This window comes from Thamnophis sirtalis, unplaced genomic scaffold (assembly GCF_051295495.1).
Source record: "Thamnophis sirtalis isolate CommonGarterSnake01/CBP01778 unplaced genomic scaffold, rThaSir2_p1.2 scaffold_4, whole genome shotgun sequence".
Classification (NCBI taxonomy): domain Eukaryota; kingdom Metazoa; phylum Chordata; class Lepidosauria; order Squamata; family Natricidae; genus Thamnophis; species Thamnophis sirtalis.
In genome coordinates, this window is record NW_028261384.1 from 54,412,229 (window position 1) to 54,434,203 (window position 21,975).

General features: G+C 38.2%; 1 protein-coding gene across 1 annotated transcript in view; it reads right to left on the reverse strand.

Annotated features, from left to right (window-relative positions):
• Nucleotides 1-15,543, reverse strand: part of MRPL3 (mitochondrial ribosomal protein L3) — a 53,219-nt gene extending 37,676 nt beyond the window's left edge. Inside the window, exons 1-6 of the mRNA XM_014071074.2 lie at nucleotides 15,391-15,543; nucleotides 13,729-13,910; nucleotides 12,628-12,719; nucleotides 9,951-10,049; nucleotides 4,171-4,270; nucleotides 866-926 (exon numbers count right to left, since the gene is read on the reverse strand). Of these exons, the coding sequence (XP_013926549.2) occupies nucleotides 866-926; nucleotides 4,171-4,270; nucleotides 9,951-10,049; nucleotides 12,628-12,719; nucleotides 13,729-13,910; nucleotides 15,391-15,503 (647 nt within the window). The 5' untranslated portion in view covers nucleotides 15,504-15,543. The remainder of the gene's footprint in view (nucleotides 1-865; nucleotides 927-4,170; nucleotides 4,271-9,950; nucleotides 10,050-12,627; nucleotides 12,720-13,728; nucleotides 13,911-15,390) is intronic.
• Between the last annotated feature and the right edge of the window lie 6,432 nt (nucleotides 15,544-21,975).

Here is a 21,975-nt window from a genome sequence, read left to right on the forward strand (position 1 = left end):
CTGCTTTAGCTTGTTCCATAATAAAATACTGTGCTTTTTCTAGTAAAGCTAAGGAATCTGAATAATTCATTTAACTGAGGAGGTCATCATTCTACTAGTTAAGTAACAGGAAAAAAAAGTATCCTAACTCTAATAAATACAGTGGTCCTCTTACTTTTCTACCACTGGTAAGTTATAAAGATAGGAAAAAAAGAAATCAGATAATAAAAACAAAATTGAACTAATACAACAAGCTTAAACTTAGTAATACAATAAATCTCTAATTCTTAGTTGTGTCATTTCAAAACAAAGGTACTAACTTATAAATCATACTGTAGTGGGAAGGCATTTCAATAAATTTTGTTCTGGTTTTTTTTACACAACAGAAACTAAAATTCCTGAATATACATCTGAGTAAAGAACCAGAATGACAGCCGATTTGTTATAACAGTTGAAAGCATAGAAACTAGATGATTTTAGGCCAATTACTCTCTCAATCTTAGAAAGTTTTATAAATCAGACCTGTTAATTTTTAATTCTACTTATACTACAAAGGCTGTTTCATAAACAATAACCATTATTTGAAATAGTAGCGATAGATAAACTACCTTGCTTTATTTCTCAGTGCTGTAACTGAAGCTGCCTTACTCTACTGACAACCCACCTCAGAACTAATTTAACACCATTTTGTCTTAGAGTAGGGGAAAAATGTTATTTCAAGGAGCAGATTTATTATATTTATAAAAACTCATTAGTGTATTTTATTTATATTTTACTCAAATGTTTGAAGAGCACCCTATTAATAGCTTAATTAAAGACTTCTAAGAAAAGCTAATTAAATTGTACTTAAAACTTTAGGACATAAATAAATAGAGTTGGAACTGACGTTTTAGCAGTGATGTCCACGTACTGCCCTGGGCGGAAATGAGCTGCATACAGAGGTGTACCTTAAAGTAAATTAAGAGAGATTAAACAGTTTAGGTTAAAAACACACACATGGGAAACCATTAATGTCTGGCTACAACTATGAAGATTAAGTAAGGAATCAGTCAAACTACTTACTACTTAATATCAGATGCAGCAAAACATATGTATTACAGTTTCTGCATTTTGAGAAAAATATAAAATATCTTGCTGTGTTATATAATGACATGACATGGCTCCATTCTAATTATTTTTTTCAATAATGGGGTCCCCACTCTAAAGGTAGATTCAACTATGACAAAGAATTACTTCTCATTTATTTATCTGCAAATTGATTATTCTACTTATAGTTAATAACTGTCTTCTCCTGACACAAAAGATAAATATTCTGTCATTTTCAAATAACAGAAAATACTAAAACTCGGGTTTTAGATTTTGGCAGTGGTTTGCTCTCCAAACTTGTTTCAATTTAGTTTCTGAACGTTTCATTACCAGACTAGGTAACATTATCAGCAGGATTTTCTTGTCCTATTCTCCTTAGCTTATGTTTTGTGTGCCAGTGTGGTCTGTTGGTTGTTTGATTGGTTGTTCATTTGGAGCTATATTTAAATTCTGAGTAGCTGATTGGTTCTCTTGTTGGTTGATTCGTTGTTTGAATGATCTGGTTTCTTATGTAGTGATATGATGGATCTAGATCAATATGTTTGTTAATTGCTCCTTTGGTAGAATACCAGGCTTCAATAAATGGGATCAGTTTTACATGTGAGGAAGAAAAAGAACAATGACCTAGATACTAACATAACGAGACAAGAGAGCAGCGAATTAACAACCACCCAGACCAAATTCTAAATTTCACAAGCACTCACCTCACTGCACACAAGAGCTGCATTCAGACCTTTTTCAAAAGAGTCAAAACACACTGCATAGTTCACAAACCCACATGTACACTCAGAAAAAAGACAAAAGACAAAATCTAAGACAAAATACAGAAGGAAGACAACAGCAACATAGTATACAAAATCATTTGCAACGATTGTAACCAATTCTATATGGGACAAACAAAAAAGTGTTTTGAAATAGGGGTTCATTAACATCAACTAGCAGGTAAACAGCACGACCCAAAATCCCTGATCTCAAACCCCATTGATAATAAACAACCCCCGTTTGATTGGGAAGGAACAAAAATCATTGGCCATGCCAGCACCCGCCATGCACATGAATTTATTGAATCTTTGTATTTTACCAAAGGAGCAATTAACAGGCACAGTGATCTAGATCCAGCATATGAATATGTAAGAGACCAGACCATTCAAACGATCAATCCACAAGATAATCAATCAGCTGCTCAGAATTTAAATATAGCTCCAAAGTCCAAATAATCAACCAATCAAAGGACCAACTGATCACACAAGATATTTATAAGCTAAGGAGAGTAGGACAAGAAAATCCTGCTGATGATGTTACCTATTCTGATAATGAAACGTTCATAAACTAAATTTAAACACGGTTGGAGAGCAAACACTGTCAAAATTCTGTCATTTTTTTTCAAAGATCTATACCCAAGGTTTTTAAGAATCAGAATTTATTAAAACTTTTTGTTGTTCACCTATTGCATGGGGTTGGCACTGACTATTGACAAATTAGGGCTCTTCTCCCCCCCCCAAAAAAAAATATTGAGGCCATTTTAAAAAGTTTTTCCTCCCCTTCAACACGAGATTCCTGAAATATTTCTCACTTGCAACCAAAAAAGTAGTGTCATCAACATATCTAAAGCTGGATCTCAGTTATTTTAATTGCTATTTCTATTTCTAATGTAGCATTTACTATTCTATACATGAAATAAATTAGGTGAAAGTACACAACCTTCACATATTTTCCCCAATTCGGAATCAATTGTTGCATATTCCATTCTACTCGTTGCTCCCTGGCAATCACACAAATATTTAATAGGAAAATGAGATGGTTTTTAAAGTTTATTCATAATTTGCTGGGATTTAATAAAACCTTTGCCTAATGTAAAATGAAAGCTAAATGTGCCTCAATTTATAATTGCAATAGAGCATGCCATTACAGTTGCATGTCATGACAAGCATTAAGAAAATGACTTCGCTGAATCCCATGTTTCCCTGCTGCAGCTGTTAAATAACTGTCCAGGTTGTAAGCAGAGCACTGGATACCTCAGGAGTGAGGATAACCTGGGAGGCCTAATGCAGATCAGCTACACCTGCTTCAAGCTCCCAAGTTATCCTCCATCCCTTGAGACACCCAGTGCTCTAGTTTATGCCCCTTGAGGTCCCCACAGCCTTTGGACCTATTTTCCCTGCCCCACCAAGGGCTTGGGCATCCACTCCACCCATTATGCTCTTACCTTCTGAAGAACTTCAAAGCCCCAGTGCTTTCCATAGCAATGCACAGACCAGGTTAAGGAAGCTGATTATATCTCTTACCTAATCCAAGCTCTGGAATTCTACAGATCTTTGAAAGGTAAATGAGGAGGATATGGAAGCTGATGGAGTGGGAAGTTGAGCCAATACCTGTGGAGATCTGGTGTGCTGGTGTGCTGGGGTGTGTGTGTGTGTGAGAGAGAGAGAGAAGACAGGAGAAGTGTGTGCTACAGTGGTCAATTAAGATAAGGGTGAATGACTACAGAGGCACTACAGTGGCCATAACTTCCCCAGCAGGTCATAAGTAACTTTTGGAGGGGTCCCCTGTAACTTAGAATAGCCGCTAAGTTACCAGTCATAAGCCAAGGACTATCTGTATTTTTAAAAGTATATGGTTTCACTGAACATTATTTTTCTCTATCATTTCAAAAGTACAGAAACATTTATTTTCAGTATTAGAAACAATTTTTATTTGGTTCACTTTGTGATCTTTTTTTTAAATATAGTAACTTTTATGAATTTACTTTCCTGTCCATGACCACAATTCAATCAGCAAATATCACAAATAACATTTGTTATGAGCTATGTTTAAACTAAATAAAAAAATATTTCTGCTATAGCCAACTTTTTTTTAAAGTCACTTCACTTTGTCTCAAGGTTATTTCAAATAAATGTAAGATAACAGGCACCTAATATAATGACTATTAATTTTTCTTTGGAGAATGATAAGTTTTTAATTCTTTACTTTTACATACATGGTACTTATGTATTATTTTTTGAGTAGAAGAATACTAGTTTAGCAAATACTTATTCTTCTGCTAAATAGCTTTTAATTAGTAGGGAGAATATAATGAAAAATTATACTGCACCTTGTTAACATTACCTGGCTTAATGACAGCATTAGGTGACACTCGAAATATTGAAGTTTTCTGTTTTGGTGGAAGCCCTAGTTCTCTGTATATTTCCATGACAGAAGAACTTCTCTGGAAATCATAAAACTACAGTCAGCATAGTAAAAAGTGGAATTTATATACGTAATATGCAGCCCCTTTAAACAATAAAAATAGAATTTAACTTTTTATTGTTCTCACAAATGTCAGAGAACAGAATGACACAGAATGACAAAGAGCATTGTTGCTTGTAATTGTATAATAGTCTATATTTTAAAAAAGTGCCAATGCTCTAAATGAAAGTTAATACTTAATTAAAAAGCACAGTACAATAATCTTAATTCCTTTATTAAAACTTTAAATGTAAAATGTTTTGAGTTACTGTATTAGTTATTCTATCTGTGCTAACAAAAGCTGTATGCCCTAAGAGCCCATCTATATTTACAATAAAGCATTCATTAAAATGTTTTCTTTTCATGAAAATGAACAAATTATAAACCTATGACATAATAATTTTCATAGAATAAATATTACATAAATATTAATAATAAGTATTCCTGGAGTATGCTATGAATAAAAAGCATACTGATACATACAGGTCTGATGTTCTCACTTCATACTTTGCACTTGTGGGAGCAGAAATGAAAAGGATGCTATCAAATAGTCACTTTAGAAAAAAACTGGCTTACCCAATATTAAAAGCAATACCACAATAGAATCTTGTCACACTGAGATCATATAGTTCAAAAGCAAGTAACAGCACAATCATATGTATTAAACAGACCACATATAATCTTTATAAAAATTTAAATTATAAATATGTAGAGAAAGGCAAATATTAGAGGTATACAAAATGAATAAAATATCATTTTTATCAATAATTAAAGGTGCTCTTTTTTACTCACTATTCTACTTCTAAATAGGTTCTCACCTGGAATCTGAATGTATGCATCTTTTTTACAAACAGGCATATGTATACCCTTTTCTCTATATCACACTTTTTATCATATGAGTTTTTCAGCAGTTTTTTAAAAAAAAATAAGTTAGCTTAGCAACATAGATAAATCTTAACTATAACATAAAAGGAAAGAGCATTATTTCAAAAAGGGTTGCACATTCCAGAGGGCAGGTACTACAATAGAGAAGGCACACTTCTTATATCCCATAAAGTATACAGAAACCCATTAAAATTGTATTGTCACATATCTTATCAAAGCCAGCTGCCTTGTTGTTAGGGCTTCTAATTACCATATTTACTTCTTCAATTGTAATTTCACCAGTTTTACCATCTCTTGTTGGGAATACTCTTCATTTAAATTGTATAAAGTAGGTGGATTTGACTGGTAAAGAGTTTCCTGGTAGTGTTCAAACCATCTTTTATTCAGCTCATTTTGGGTAATCAGAAATTAACTCTGCCATTGCCAATCCCAAGTGCAAATGAGAAAAAAGGAGGGTTAGATATCAGGCTAGCAACCCAGCCCTGTAAAAATTATAACCACTATAGAAACAGCAAAAAGAATGTCAAGAAAATGTCAATCAGGCAAGAGTTCTGTGTTTGGAGGGAGGGAGGGAAGGAGAGAGGGAGGGAGAGAGAGAGAAGCAGGGAATGCAATTTTTATTGTAGTGCCTGCCCTCTGAACAAAATCTTTCTATAATTTTTTTGAGACCCCACCTAATTTTCCTTTTTTTTAGATGAACCATTAAAACCGGACTCTTTTTACAGACCTTGTGGTATACTGGATTATGATCATCTTGAAGGCTATCTCATTTGTAAGATGATAGCATCTGCGTATTGCTTTGTATAGTATTATGAAGATTATTTTATTATAATTTTTATACAATATGCTGGCCAAAGTTGAAATGGAGTTGTATCTTCAAACATTTAAATGTTTGACACTCCTATGAGATTAGGGAAGTTTTTGAGAAAAAGTGATCTGCATCAATCAATAGGATCTGAAAATGTTCTAGCCTCTATGTTAAAGAATAGTTGATTTCTCTGTGCAATCTATATATATGACATAGTAGTACACTATAGCCGCAACACACCTTGTATTAATATGCCGTTTATGCAGTACTGAGATACATACAGTTCAATTATATATTCAAAATTCTTCGCAAATAAAATTCCACTAACTCCTAAAATCCAGGTGCTGGATAAGTGATAATATATTTTTATAAAATAAAATATGAGATATAAGTTCAGGACAATATTGTAATGGCAGTCTTAGAAGACAGACTCTATAAAGTCAGGAATTCTAGCTTAAATTCACAAGAAGAAAATCAACTTTAGCAACCTGATTAAGTTAATAGACAATATATAAAAGAACATATAATTTATCAACATTTTATTCTGGAACAATTCAAAAGCTCCCCTGAGCTTCCTTATTATAGTAACTAAATGAATGAACAATGAATGAAAACTGAAAATGCAAGAAATCAACATAGTGAAATTTTGTGGTTAAATGGATTGTTTCAGAAAGCAATTTACATGTTGACAGCATGTAAACAATTTACATGACTGACAGCAGTGCCATACTTGGATAATTACCATGAACCAATGACTGTCAAAAGATTTGCTTGTAAAAATGCCTGATCTTTCAGATTAATTTTAAAGATCGATTGCATTGCCAGAAAAGCTACAGATTATTAATCCTCTATAATCCTGCAGAAAAATCTCACAAGATCATTTTGGAAATTAAAGATAAAATAATTTAAATGATTTCCTCAGAAGATTTTCTAACATTAAGAGTATCCATACTTTTGATTAAACTTCACTGTAATCAAGACTTGTTTCTGGCCTAATATACTGGCAAATCAAGTCACTGTGATCTGTAAATTTGGGATAGCATGATTTAATCTAGGAAAATGTATTCAAAAGATCATTAGATCAAAGAATTATTAAAAGTACAAATTGGCCATCTAGACACATAATTCTGTTCTTCTAGAATCTCCTTTCATACTTTTTTCTGTCTCTTTCTCTTTAAAAAAGCCTTTTAATTCTATGTAGCTGTTTCATGCAAAATGCACAGATAGGGGCATTTCAGATCCCTCTCAGAAAACAAAATGCACACTACTTCATGCCATTTAAGAATTGATTCTATTTAATGTACAATTAAGGTAACTTATATAAAAACATCAATGCAAAAATAGAGGAAAATCAGGCACTAAGTCCATGATAATATACTAAAGCAGCACAAAAATATTGGTTGTAAAATGGAAATCAGAAGTGTTTTACTAACTCATTGGCACTATATCAATTACATTTTATTCTAATTTGTTCTCAAAAAGATATTTCTTTTAATATATGAAGAATGGAATTTACCAATCTCTGGTTCACTAAATGATAGGTGGAATTACAGACATTTGTTTCATTGTTGTAAACTGTGTTAACCAATTAAATTTTAAAAAGCAGAATATTGGTACGCAAAGGAAGGCCTTGGAGTTCACACCTACACGCAGTTGTATGCAGGTTTCAGGCCCCATGGTCAAATTTTGAGTTTCAACCAATCCCCAAATAAACATAAACTGTAGATAATTCTCAATTTATAATCTGTTGCTTAGTAAGTATAATGGACCTATCTGGGGATACTTATGACCCAGATTCAAAGTCCTGCAGTCACTTAACTAACCTTTGGGTGCTCCGCAGCTGGTGTTTATAGCCATTTGCAGCCTCCTGTAGTTACATGACAGTGTTTTACAATGGTTTTCCTAATATTTACTTCTGGTTTTTGACAATTTGACAATTGCCCCATAGAAAAAAATAGATTTGCTTAACAATCACAGCATTTACATAATAACAGCCACAAAAAGGGTCATAAAATTGGGTTGGTCATGTGGATGACCCAATTTAGAATCTTGATGTACAATCCCCATTATGGTCATAATTTGAGAACTATATGTATATGGTACAAAATACTACACGGGAGGTAGGAAAAATAATTTCAATTAAATATCAATATACCCAAAAGTTAATATCCCCTAGTCCAGTGATGGCGAACCTATGACACGCGTGTCAGTGCTGACACACGTAGCCATTTGGGGTGACACGCACAGGATTTCATGCGATTCATCCTCGGCTCCTGCACGGCTGCTGAGGATGAAAGAATCTGTGCTGGAGGAACGGGGGGGGGGGGGGGCGGGACGTGTGATCTCCCCCGCCCACACTCACTTACTGTATCGCTGCCGCCCCTTTCTGAGCCCAGGGGCTGCTGGTAAGGCGTGCGTGCCGTGCGCACACATGTCATCAGCGCGGCGAGGGAGGACCCGCAGGAGAGGAGCGCGGGAACAGTGCGCGCCTCTCTCCAGTCAGGCCGGCACAGAGAGTCTACTCCTGGGACTGTCGGTTACGACCGCACCACAGCAGGGAACAGCGGAGTGCCAACGGGCACTGTGAGCGCCATTAGCAGCAACTATAAATTGCGCAAAATTATGTTTTTGTCGAAGTGACACACAACGCGAGTTAAGCTCGATTTTTTGCCGATTTTTGACACACCACGCCAAAAAGGTTGCCCATCACTGCCCTAGTCAGAGAAGAAACCACATACAAACTGTAGTTGACTGTTTCACCAAAGCAGCAAGCTAAAAAAGGTCCAAATCAATCATGAAGTACATGTAGGTAGCCCTTGCTAAATGATGGTCACTGGGGATTGTAAAATAAAACGTCATATGATCCTGCTAACTTAAAACAAACAGTTGAAACAATCCCAGTTGCCTTTTAGGCAAATTCTGTACTAATTACAGATAATGTAATAATCACCATTTGTGACTGCCTGCCACCTTTCCCATTGCCTTTGCCATTTGCGTTCCTACTGCTGGCTTCCAACAAGCAATCACATGACTGTGGGATACTATAATCATTATAACGGAACTAGTTGTCAAGCAACCAAAGCATGATCAAGTAACAAGTGCTCCTATGGCTGCTACCACAAAGACCCATCATCAGTTCCTTTTGTTCAGTGTTGTAGTAACTTTGAATGGTTCCTGGATGAGTGGTTGTTCAATGAGAACTAGCTGTAAAAGTAAAAATTTGGAATGGACTTCACATTCTCCAGATTTGAGTACTACTGAAAATCTGTAGATCTCAAGCATGCAGTACATATATGTTTTCTGAGCTAGTTCTATAAAAAAGAATGGGTAATAACTGAAAATAATAACTAAAAATATTCGTAGTTGGTTATAGGAAACAACTCATCTGAGATGTTAAAAACACTAATTGCAAGCTATCCAAACTTTTGTCTTGTTTTTGTCATGTTTTCTTATTTTGAATCTACAGAAAACAATAAACAATAATTACATACTCAAAATTACAGAAAGATGTTTAATTTTGTACCATGTAGGAGTTGTGTTAGCTTATTTTCACTTAGCAAATAACTGAAGCAGACAAGTTGAGGACTATGTATAGCATACAATTATATATGCATGTAAAAAGACTGTAAAATGAATAAAGCCTTCTTTCATAGCCCAATATGGCATGATTTATGAATGATAAACATATACTATGTTTAATCATTAGTCAAAATAAACAAAACACTAAAGGAACTAGAACACAAAAGCAAACATGTCTTAGCTTCATAAATGTTCCATGAAAAAATGTATTAAGGTTTAGGATTATCTTCAAAAAATTATGACAAGGAAATAAAAGTTTCCTTAAAAAGACAAAAAAAGAGACAGTCTTTTAGATTTTAAAGATATCTTCTTTCTAAAAATGCATTCCTTTGGATAATGCAATAAAAATTGTTGTCCCACTCCAAAAAGAAAAATAAATCAGACTTACATGGAATTCAGACACATTTTTCCCCCCAACAGTTAGACTGGGAGTTTTCCCATCAAATTCTTCTTTGGGTGTGTATTTAATAACATGGCAGTCTTGAACCTACAAGAAATTATTCAGGTTTATCACATATTAGTTGAAGAAAAAGACAATTAGATTTAGTCTTAAATTTTTGAAAAAATATTGGCTTCAACAATCTGTTTTACATCTAATTCTAGATAATAAGATGTGAAATTCTATTCTTATAGGTTAATGTGTGCACAACTTTATTTATATTAAATGCATAACTTTGGATAGCAAACAATTCTAAAATCAACATAAAAACCTTCAATTAAAATAAGCAAATAAAAGAAATAAGGAAAACTGGGGCACTATAAACCATTTCCATAAAAACAGATACACATTTATTATTTTATTTATTTGTGTTCCAGCTTTATTATTTTGGCAAATATATCCAACAGACATCTTTCTTCTATTTTCTCCACAACAACAATCCTATGAGGTGGCTTGGGCTAAGACTGGCTTAGCCACCCAAGGGCTAAGGCAGGACTTGAGCTGATGATCTTCTGTTATCTAACCTAGTGCCTTAAACACTAGATCAAATGCGTGAGAGGAAAACCAGGCTTTAATAGCCTTCTGCAAGACGAAAATGGTTTATTATTAGCTTCTACAACCTGAGGTGTTGTAATTCTCTTTGCAAACTAGAATCTGAAAGAATTAATGTTGGGGAAATGCTTAGATTGTTTAAAAACAATATAATATAAAATCCCACTTCAGAGATGATGTTGACTCTTTTCTTTTTGGAAAATTCATGAATATTGTAGTGCTTCTGAGATGGAGACCAAGCTGGAACTATCAGGCAGCATACACTAGCACACTGTGAACAAACATCACCAGCATTTAAGCTTTTAAGAAAATCCAGCCACCCTCTACTCTAAAAATCATGCTCTACTCTAAAAATCCTGCTGGGTAGGTAAGTATTATTACACTATTATCATTTCATTGATTTATTGATTGCACTTTTATTGATCACTTATCAAAGTTCTCTTTCTGAATTTATTTTTTTCCACCTGGACAAAAAAGTTTTGTATTGAAATTTTTATGTGAAGTGCAATACATAACAAATTAAATATAATTATTACCGTATTTTTCAGAGTATAAGATGCACCTTTTTTCCTCAAAAGAGGCTGAAAATCTGGGTGTATCTTATACACCGAATACAGCATTTTTTGCCTTCCAAAGCCCCGCCCCTTCATCAAAATGGCCATGCATTGCCTTATGGAGGCTTTCACAGAGCTCCTGGTGGCTGGGGAGGGCAGAAATGAGCAAAAAACAGGCCACTTTTTGCTCCCCAAGTCCCCTGCAGCACTCTACAAGCCTCCATAAGGCTATGATGCAATTTTATTGACAAAAAACAGGCCCGTTTTCATGAAAAAGGGGGCTTTTATTGCTTGATTTTGTGGGGCCCACCCCCCAGGAGTACTCTGCAAGCCCCCCAAGGCTATTCATGCCTTTAAAAGGGGGGGCATTTTTGTGAAAAACAGGCCATTTTGGGGAGGTTTGCAGAGTGCAAAACCTTTTTTTTCTTTTTGGAAAAAATATTTAACTGATTGATGAGAATGACATTGATCAAGTGCTGTGGTAGCAGAAACACCTACCTATCAAATGTATTTCTCTCTCTCTCTCTTTATCCACCTACCTACCTACAGACACTCTCCCTACCTACCGTATTTCTTTATCTCTATTTCTCTTTCTCTCTATCCCTTTATCTACCTACCTACCTAACTACTCTCCCTCTCCCTATCTATTGTATTTCTCTCTCTCTATCCCTCTGCCTACCTACACACTCTCTCCCTACCTACCTACTATATTTCTCTCTCTCTATCCCTCTACCTACCTACACACTCTCTCTCCCTACCTACTGTATTTCTCTCTCTCTCTCTATCACTTTATCTACCTACCTACCTACACTCTCTCTCCCTACCTACCTACCTACCTACCGTATTTCTCTCTCTCTATCACTTTATCTACTTACCTAACTACTCTCTCTCCCTACCTACTGTATTTCTCTCTATATATATCACTTTATCTACCTACCTAACTACTCTCTCTCCCCCTACCATCTACTGTATTTATCTCTATCTCTTTCTATTTCTCTATCCCTCTACCTACCTACATACTCTCTCTCCCTATCTACCTACTCTATTTCTCTCTCTATCCCTCTACGTACCTACCTAGTCTCTCTCCCCCTACCTACCTACTGTATTTCTCTATTTCTCTATCCCTTTATCTATCTACCTACCAAACTACTCTCTCTCTCTTCCTACCTATCTACTGTACTGTATACTCCCTACCTATCTACCTACTGTATTTCTCTCTCTTTATCCCTCTACCTACCTACTCTCTCTCCCTATCTACTATATTTCTCTCTCTCTCTCTCTCTCTCTCTCTATCCCTCTACCTACCTACCTACCAACACTTTATCTCTCCTTATCTCTCTCTCCCTTTATCTACCTACCTACCTAACTACTCTCTCTCCCCACACCTACTATAATTCTCTCTCCGTCTATCTACCTACCTACTTTTTTTTAAAAAAAAAAGCCTCTTCAAAACCTTGGTGCGTCTTATATTCGGGTGCATCTTATACTCCGAAAAATACAGTATGTGTTCTCTACCTTACCTGAAGCATTGTGACAGGTATTTTTTTACCCTGCTTAGTCCATAATGGCATCATTCCCAACTTTACTGCAATAATACCGACTCTTTTAGAACCTGTGAATAAAAGCATAAAACAATCCTTTCTTAAATTTCAAGCCTATTGGCGTTCAGAAAATCATGACAGATTAATTCTTAAATTAATTCACAGCATATACAGATCCTACAAACAGTATCTTGCAACACAATCAACTTATTCAAGTGGCAGCTACTACTATCTGATAGATAATATTTAGATTAAATTACACTGGACATACTATGAAAACAAGTAATGTCAGCTTTTTTTAATGTCTAATATTTTTAAACATGCAGGAGCAATTAACATGTGATGTTACTGTGTTATAACTACAATGCTATTCTTCACTATACATTTAACAAAACTATGTCCCTCCCATTGTAGAGTGATCATCTAGGCAGTGCATTAATCCTATAGATATAACTGGCATTTGTACCTCACTATGGAATAACGGCCAGATTACTTGAAGGATTACTGTACTTGTTCATCTTATTTCATCCTGCAGGGTTAGCACAAACCAGGTTTCTTCAATTAAACAATATCATCTTTCAGGATCTTGGAAGTGCATTTGCAGTCTGCAATGAGAGCCAGATGGCCCACACTCTGCTATTATTTAAAAGAGGCATGAAGGCGTGACTCTTTACCCAATCTTTGGCGAGGGAGTGTGATACTTCTTGCTTCCTTCCATCTAGTCTGCTGCAGTTCACTATCTGTCTTTAGTGTTTTATTGATTTCATTGTAATTTCTTTCTATAATCAGGCAGCAAACGAGTTTATTATAATGGAGATATCGATAAGAATTTCCCAGAGTTGGACTTGCTGAAATAACTTTTATCTGACTTGCCAATAATTGGAATAGACTTTCACTGATTATTGTAAAATATATAAACTTAGCAAAGTGGAAGTAAAAGAACAGAATTATAAGATGCAATTCTAGTAGACCTAATTCATTCATTTGAAATATGTTTTAATAAAGGAATTAGATATATATCCAATCAGATATATCCAAAATAACCCTTTTCTTTATCCCTTGAATTTATTGTATACCAACCTGGCTCCCATGAGTTCAGAGGCCATGGCTCATCTTTCAGAGGACAAAGTTTACTAGCAGTTTGAGTTTTATATTCTTCTGTTGAAAGTTTCTTAAGGAACTCAACATTTTCTTCTGAAAGTTGCTCATCCCACCATGTGCTATTGTAAATAATATGTCGAACTGTGACAAACCACAGACCCCTACCAAAGACAAGAAAAATGAGTTCAGAAAAATGAATGTTTGCATTTTCAAACTTCCAGTGCAATAACCTTGATTTGTTACTTTTATGTTCAACCTACCAATAATAAAGAAAAGGTCAGGAAATAATTATCATAATACATGACTAGGAAACCTCAGCAGTTTATATCCTAAAAGAAAATTCTATAACTGGGGAGGGTTAGGTTTTTAGAGCTATTATCAGCTGACAGAGCAGTGGTTTTTTTTCCCAGAAGCATCTTGCCATTGGCTCTTTCCTAGAAGAAAGAAAAAGTGACCAGCTGTAGGTAATCCATTGTCTTCATGCCCGAGGCAGCACTAGAACATAAACTTTCCTGGTTTTTAGACACTACACCAAACCAGCATATTCTGGAGGTTATGGAGCAATTTTAATTTCTCATTTGTAACTTGAGGATCCAATCTGGGACTAATGATGGTATTAAAAATTTTTTTGGGAAGGGGGGTAATATCATTATTCAAGACTGGTAAAAAGAGTAATTAGATTCAACAGTTTAAGAGCTATGGTACTAGAAGCTACATTTCAAAAAGGAAGCAGGGTTAGAAAAAATAAATGGACGGAGAAACATCAAATGTAGGTCTGATTCTATGTAAATTAATTTTAATTATAACAAAATAAAATTTCTCTCTCTCTCTCTCTCTCTCTGAAAAATTGAGAAGTTGAAGCATTAGGAAGGATTCAGCCATGTTGGTATAAACCTAAGTCTTTCAAATATGTATGTTAGCATATTAAAGATCAAGTGTATGGTACAATTATACTGACAAACCTGTTCCATTTGGATGAATAAGGAGACGCTGGACGTTTATATGGGGTAAAGATTTAGGCTGCATTATTTACAAATTGTATAACTTTTCCCACTTATCTGCATCAAGAATGTGCCTTTTTATTAAATTGTCCCATGCTGCCAACTGCTACAAATTTCCAACTAGTGACAGGGATAAATATGCAAACCTGGTTAAGGGTGCTAATTTTCTGGAAATTGGGCTCAGTTTCCTGCTACCTTTATCATGCGCATCCTTACCAGGTATTCTTCCCAATTATTATACTCTCTTCACGAATGTTATCCCAGCGGAAATGGGGATCGTAAAGGAGAGAAAAGAGGAAAACTAATTTGATAGCATTATAGGCAACACTACTTGGGGAATACTACTGGCTTTGAAGAGCCGATGACTAAACTCAACACTGTTCAATGCCTTTCTTGAAACTCGTCTCCGCATTAAAACTGTCCCCCAGCTTGACTCACGTGCAGCTCCTGGAGGTAGAAAAGCTTTAACCCACTCTATCATCCGTAAATACGAGTGATGGTTGCGAGTTTTACTTTTCTTATTATTATTAAGCGAAAGGCAGAACTGGCGTGGGGGAGGAGCTGTTTGAGCACAAAAGGACACCTAAAAAGAATTATACGTGTAGCAAAACAAGTCTCTCAGCTCCCGCCGCAGACTTACTGCAGTCTAACTCCAACTTCCGCAGGCTCCGCTGCCCCGAGAACTGAATTAAGGATGCTTCCAGGTACCAACCGTCGCAATCCTACACGACACAGCAGACCAACTCCCGACATGATTCCACATCAAAAAACGCGTCGAAACAGCGTTCAACCGAGAAAATCTCCCCCACCCCACCTCGCGGTCCGCGTTCTTAAGTTCCGGAAATTCTTCGTTCCTACTTACTCCACTTTGGGAGGAAAAGGTGGAGCTTATACTTAGTTCATAGAATCGCCGAGGCCAGAGAGGCCGCTGTAACTGCGGATGGTGGTGGGGGGGGGGGGAATACAGTTTGGGTCACATTAGTCAGTAAGGTGACCAGATTTTCAGATTGGTAAAGAGGGACACCATTGGACGGGGGGGGGGGGGGGGCTTGATTAAAAAGATGATTGCATGGCCCCAGGACACTGAAACTATCATAAATACGAATCTGTTGCCAAACATCAAAATTTTGATCATGTGACCATGAGGATGCTGCAATGGTCGCTAAGTGTGAAAATGTTCGCTAGGTGTGAAAAATGGTCATCAGTCACTTTTTTCAATGCCATTGTAACTTTGGTCACTAAATGAACTGTTTGAAAGCTAAGGTTAGCTTGCATTATAATGCCTTAGCTTACATTTTCAAGAGAGAGAAGCTATACTCCTTGTTAGAATTGAAATAGAAATGAGTAGAGTAGAGTAGAATAGTTTATTAGCCAAATGTGATTGGACACACAAGGAATTTGTCTTTGGTGAATATGCTCTCAGTGTACATAAAGAAAAATAAAATAGAATACATTCATCAAGAATCATAAGCTACAACACTTAGTGATAGTCATAGGTTACTAATAAGCATTCAAATTGTACTAGGAAACAAATTATTGGATTTTTAAATTATTGGATTTTCTTTCAAAGAAACTCAGTATGTGCTTCCTGATTATTAAAAGTGCAAATTCAGTGTCATTGACTCCTGACTATTTAAAAAAAGATTCTATCCAAAATAAATTGAAGTAAAACATTTCAAAATATTCCACAAAGAATAAATGGAAGTAAAACTATTTTTAAAAATTCTATGCACAATACATTTCAAAGTATTGTGCATAGAATTTTTAAAAATGTAAGTCACAGTCATATGTCCACAAGATGCTGCAAGTGGCTATAAATGTGGGTCAGTTATGGAGTGACTGCAGGGGAGACATGAGGCATCAGAACTTCGAACCAGGTCGTAAGTACCTTTTGGGAGGGAGGGAGGGGTCTGTCATAACTTTGAACAGTCACTCAGTTACCAGGCATAAGTCGAGGACTACCTGAGCAATCCTGCCTTCCAAATGCCTGGTAGCTCCATCAACAGTCCTTTTCATCTTTTTGTAAGAAAAATATGATGGAAAAAGAAACAATAACTATTGTACATTTATTCCAGGACATACACAAAGTCATAGGAATGGATCATGAATGAGAGCACATTTCCACCAATTAATCCAGAAAATAAAGCAGCAAGGATCTCACTATCCCCCACACCTCTTTCTGAAAGAGGAGGTAGGGGGGAATAGTGGGATCCTTGCTGCACCAAGCTCAGAAAGCAGCAAAGATCCCACTATTTGTATTTGTATTTATTAGTTTTGTATGCCACCCACTCTTGGAAGACTCCGGGCGCCTTACAATAAAAAAGGGAGGGGGAATATAAAAGACAATACAACAATTTAAAATTACAGCAACATTCATAACTTAAAGTGGGGCTGGATACTTCAACAGTCCCAGGACTTCTGGAACAGCCAGGTCTTAATAGCTTTACGGAAGGCCGGAAGGGTAGTAAGGGTCCGGATCTCAACAGAGAGATCGTTCCAGAGGGCCGGAGCTGCAACAGAGAAGGCCCTCCCCCAGGGGGTCACCAGCCGACATTGGCCGGCAGATGGAATCCGGAGAAGGCCTAGTCTGTGCGATCTAATCGGTCTTTTGGAGGTAATTGGCAGGAGGCGGTCTCTCAGGTAGCCAGGTCTGATGCCATGTAGGGCTTTAAAAGTAACGACTAGCACCTTGAAGCGTGTCCGGAGACCAATGGGCAGCCAGCGCAGCTCGCAGAGGATAGGTGTAATGTGGGTGTACCTAGGTACACCCACAATAGCTTGCGCAGCTGCGTTCTGGACTAACTGAAGTCTTCGAACACTCTTCAAGGGCAGCCCCATGTAGAGCGCATTACAGTAATCCATTCTTGAGGTGAAGAGGGTGTGAATGACTATCTGAAGGGCCTCCCGGTCCAGGTAGAGTCGCAATTGGTGCACCAGGTGAACCTGGGCAAAGGCCCCCCTGGTCACAGCCAACAAGTGATGTTCTAACGTCAGCTGCGGATCCAGGAGGACTCCCAAATTGCGAACCCTCTCTGAGGGGCGTATAATTTCACCCCCCAGGCTGAGGGATGGAATAGCTGGACCATCTTTGGGAGGGAGCATCAATAGCCACTCGGTCTTGTCGGGATTGAGTGCAAGCTTGTTCGTTCCCATCCAGACCCTAACAGCCTCCAGGCACTGGCACTATCTATCCCCCACACCTCCTCTTTCTGAAAAAGAAGGGCGGGGAAATAGTGGGATCCTTGCTGCACCAAGCTCAGAGAGCAGCAAAGATCCCACTATCTATCCCCCACACCTCCTCTTTCTGAAAGAGGAGGTGGGGGGGGGGGAAATAGTGGGATCCTTGCTGCACCAAGCTCAGAAAGCACCAAAGATCCCAATATCTATCCCCCACACCTCCTTTTTCTGAAAGAGGAGGTGTGGGGGAAATATTTCCCCAAGCTCAGAAAGCAGCAAAGATACCACTATCTATTCCCCATGCCTCCTCTTTCTCCCTCTTGTTCTCTTTTTGGGGGGAAGGAGGAGAAAGGACAAAAAGGAGAAAGAGGGAGAAATGGCTGCAGGGAGAGTGGCGCCCGAGAGAAGCAGGCAAAAAAAACCCTTCCAACAGCCCGGGACCGAGCCTCCTCCTCGCCGCGCTGCCGCCGCCAGAAACCCGTCACTCTCCCTGCAGAAAAACATCACGCGTCAGGGCGCGCACATGCAGGAGGGGAGGGAGCCTAGCCCCTCGTCAGGCGCTGCAAGCGAGCCAAGCGGAGAGAGGGAAAACACTGCCCTCTAAAGGCCACATCGGGAATGACACTTCAGAGAAATAAAAACTTTTTTTTAACGGTGTCCTTTTTAAAATTGATTTTCTTTCTTTTGGAAAATCGGGACTTTTGGAACACGCCGTGGGACACAGGACAAATTACTAAAAATCGTGATTGTCCCGCGAAAAGCGGGACGTCTGGTCACCTTACATTAGTGGGCTCTGCCGAATGAAACTCTACACTGCATGATGAAAGAAATGTCCTTCTGGGTTCAGCTCCTAGTGGGGAAAAAGACACTGGAGACATGGAGGCTGCTTGGAAAGATGGTTTATTGTTGGACAGGACCACATGGCTTGAGCCCTGAACAGAAAAGGTGATCACATGCTTCAATGTTGGTGGAAAAGAAGGGAAGGGCTGAGGGAGGAGCTTGCTAGGCTTTTTATACCCTGTTCAGTTGCACCTCTCTGTTTTCTGTTCCTGTATAAGAAATGTATTCTGATTGGTTGTCAGACTCCTATGGGGCCATGCAGGGGCATCTCTCTGGGCTGTGTTTTGAATCCAGGTATGGATGAGTTCTCAGATGCCATGTGGTCAGTTGAGTAAAGGGCCAATATTATCATGCTTTCCTGTAGCTGGTGGAGAAGTCTTTGTTATGTAAAGTGGACTAGCTTGGCCTTCTTAATGGCCCATTAACAGTGGGGATGGGCAGGAAGCTACAGGCAACTATTCTGTCTTTTAAAACATGTTTCTTTCTTTTCATATCCAGAGAAATATTCTGTCTTTTCAATATTTCCTAGGATATTTCATTTTTCTGGGAGAGGGCTGGATGATAACTTCCCACAATGAAAGATGGTATTAGTGCATTCATCTGTTTTGAAAAGAGATTTAAAGGAAAGCTAGGAGACATTGAAGCATTTCAACATTTTTGAAGTTTGGGTGAAAACTCCCAAAATAAAGTACAAAAGAGAACACGCTTCTCTCCTGATACAGGGGATTCTCTACTCTTATAACTTTTTAAATTCATCTTAAATGTTTTTCTCTCATTTTTAAACATTTTAAACATTTAACAAATAACTTTTATTTGTTTTGGTTGTATTTATTGTATTTAAAATTAAAAATGACACTTTGCAGTGGTGGATTTTTTTTTAAAATTTTTTTACTACTAGTTCTGTGGGCGTGGCTTGGTGGTCATGTGATTGGCTGGGCATGGCTTGGTGGTCATGTGATTGGCTGGGCGTGGCCAATTTGATGTCACCCACTGCAAGGAATGCCTTGCCTGGCCTCCTCTAGCTTAAAAGACCTCAACAAGATACAATTTCCTTGTCTATTTATTTACTACTACTGAACATCCAAAATACACTATTTAATTATATATATATATATATATATATATATATATATATATATATATATATATATGTGTGTGTGTGTGTGTGTGTGTGTGTGTGTGTGTGTGTGTGTGTGTGTGTATGTGTATGTGTATGTATGTGTATAGGCACATAAAAATATACACTATCTACTATACATACTGTATGTGTATACCAGGGACATGCAGTCACTAGAGGCAAGGGAGGCGGGGCCTCACCAGTCTCAGGGAAAGGAAAGGATTTTAAATAATTTTCTTAAAATAATTAAAGCCAGGGTAGTTGCTACCAGATTTCAAGTCACAGTGGCTTGGTGTCTGCTCTCAGTATTAACTAGGAGGAGGCCAGAGAACTAGGGGCCTCTTTTGCATAAGGAATTTTTCGCCTTTTAAGAGTTAAGCAAGGGTTAACAAGCAAAGAATTTCTTATGCAAATGAGGCACGTATTCTCTCACCTCCTGTAGAGGGCATTTTTAGAGGCTTTTTAGAGTTCTCTGGGAGCAACTAGCTCAGTCTGACAGAGCTGTGGCTTTTCAAGAGGGGAGGGCAGGGCAGGGCAGGGAGAAGCAGAGTTGAAATCGTCTCTGAAACAGCTGGAAAAGGTGCGTGTGGGGAGGGGGGAGGAATTCAAAAAGTTTGATCGGAAGGCAGCAGGGGAACAGGGAGTATGGCAGAGGAGCTGCTTTCAAGCCTTTGGAAAATATATCCAATCCAACTTCTGTGTTTGTGTTTGAGTGTGAGTGAATGAGAGAGGGATCAAAGTTCTCTGTGTGTATCTGTTTGAGAGAGGGGGGAGGGAGGGAGGGAGAAAGGGAGGGAGGAAGGAGGGGGAGGGAGAAGAAAAAGAATGAGAAAACTTATTTTGCAAGGGGGGAAAATGCTGTTGCTTTAAATCGGAACTGAGCATGCCTGGCTGTGGAATTCTTGGAGTTGAAGTCCACAAGTCTAAAAAGTGCCTCACCAGAGCTAAACCTGACCGCACATCACTGGTGTATACACACAGACACACACACACAGACACACACACACACACACACAGCGCTCTTCTAAAACTATACACATTCAACCTCACTGCATTTGGAAAAACTCACTCAGGGTCCACTTTCTGCCACACATTTAACTATAACTTCTGTACATTAGAACATTATACATGCTTCGGATCAACGATGGGTTGCAGATCCCGTTGCAACTGGTATGGTGCAAAGGTGCAAAGTGTCCACCACATGAACGCGTACACGTGCACAGCGTGCGCATGCATCCTTACCTCCTGTCATGCTCCATGATGCATCCACAATGCTCCAGCTGCTGAGCGGAGCGTTGAGCAGGCGCCATATGCTCCATGCGCGTGTGCGGAAGTGCTGATGAGCTCAAATATCGATAAGGAGCTCAGGCGGGTGGACACTCCAGAGCGCTGTACTGGAACGGTACCCAGTGCTTCAAGCAGGCACTGGTACGTCCGTACCAGGCTGTACCAGTCGTAATCCACTACTGCTTCAGATTTTCTTCCCTAGCCTGCACATGACTGTTAGAACCAGGAAATGTCATGGATTGAGTAAAATGTGGTGAAACTCACTTAACAATTCTCTTGCTTAGCAACCAAAATTTTGGGCTCAATTGTGGTTATAAATCAAGGACTATCTCTACCTTCCTCTGAATGGCAGCATTGCCCTAGCAAACTCCTTCTTCTTTCTGGCAATTTTCTTCTCATTTAGAGGCACCAAAATAATCCAGATGATAAAAGATTTCCTACTGGAGCAGGGTGTTGGACAGGTGCGTTGCCCCCAGTTCAGCCTGGATCGGGTGAACCAGTAGTAATGGAGGTGGGAGGCTCTGCCCAGAGGCTTCTGCACATGCGCAGAAGCCTTGTGTGCATGCCAAGCATGTACACAAGCACCCTCGAACCGGTAGTAGAATAATTGGCAAACCACCACTGGGGTTGGACTAGATGGCCTCCAAGGTGCCTTCTAACCCTGCTATTCTATGATTCTATAAGGATCTCCTGCTGGAGCAGGGGGTTGGACTAGATGGCCTACAAGATCTTGTCCAGCCCTAGATTACTGTGCTGTTTGAAAGCGTCTTCTTCTCACCCACCCACCCCGCCCAATTTTATACT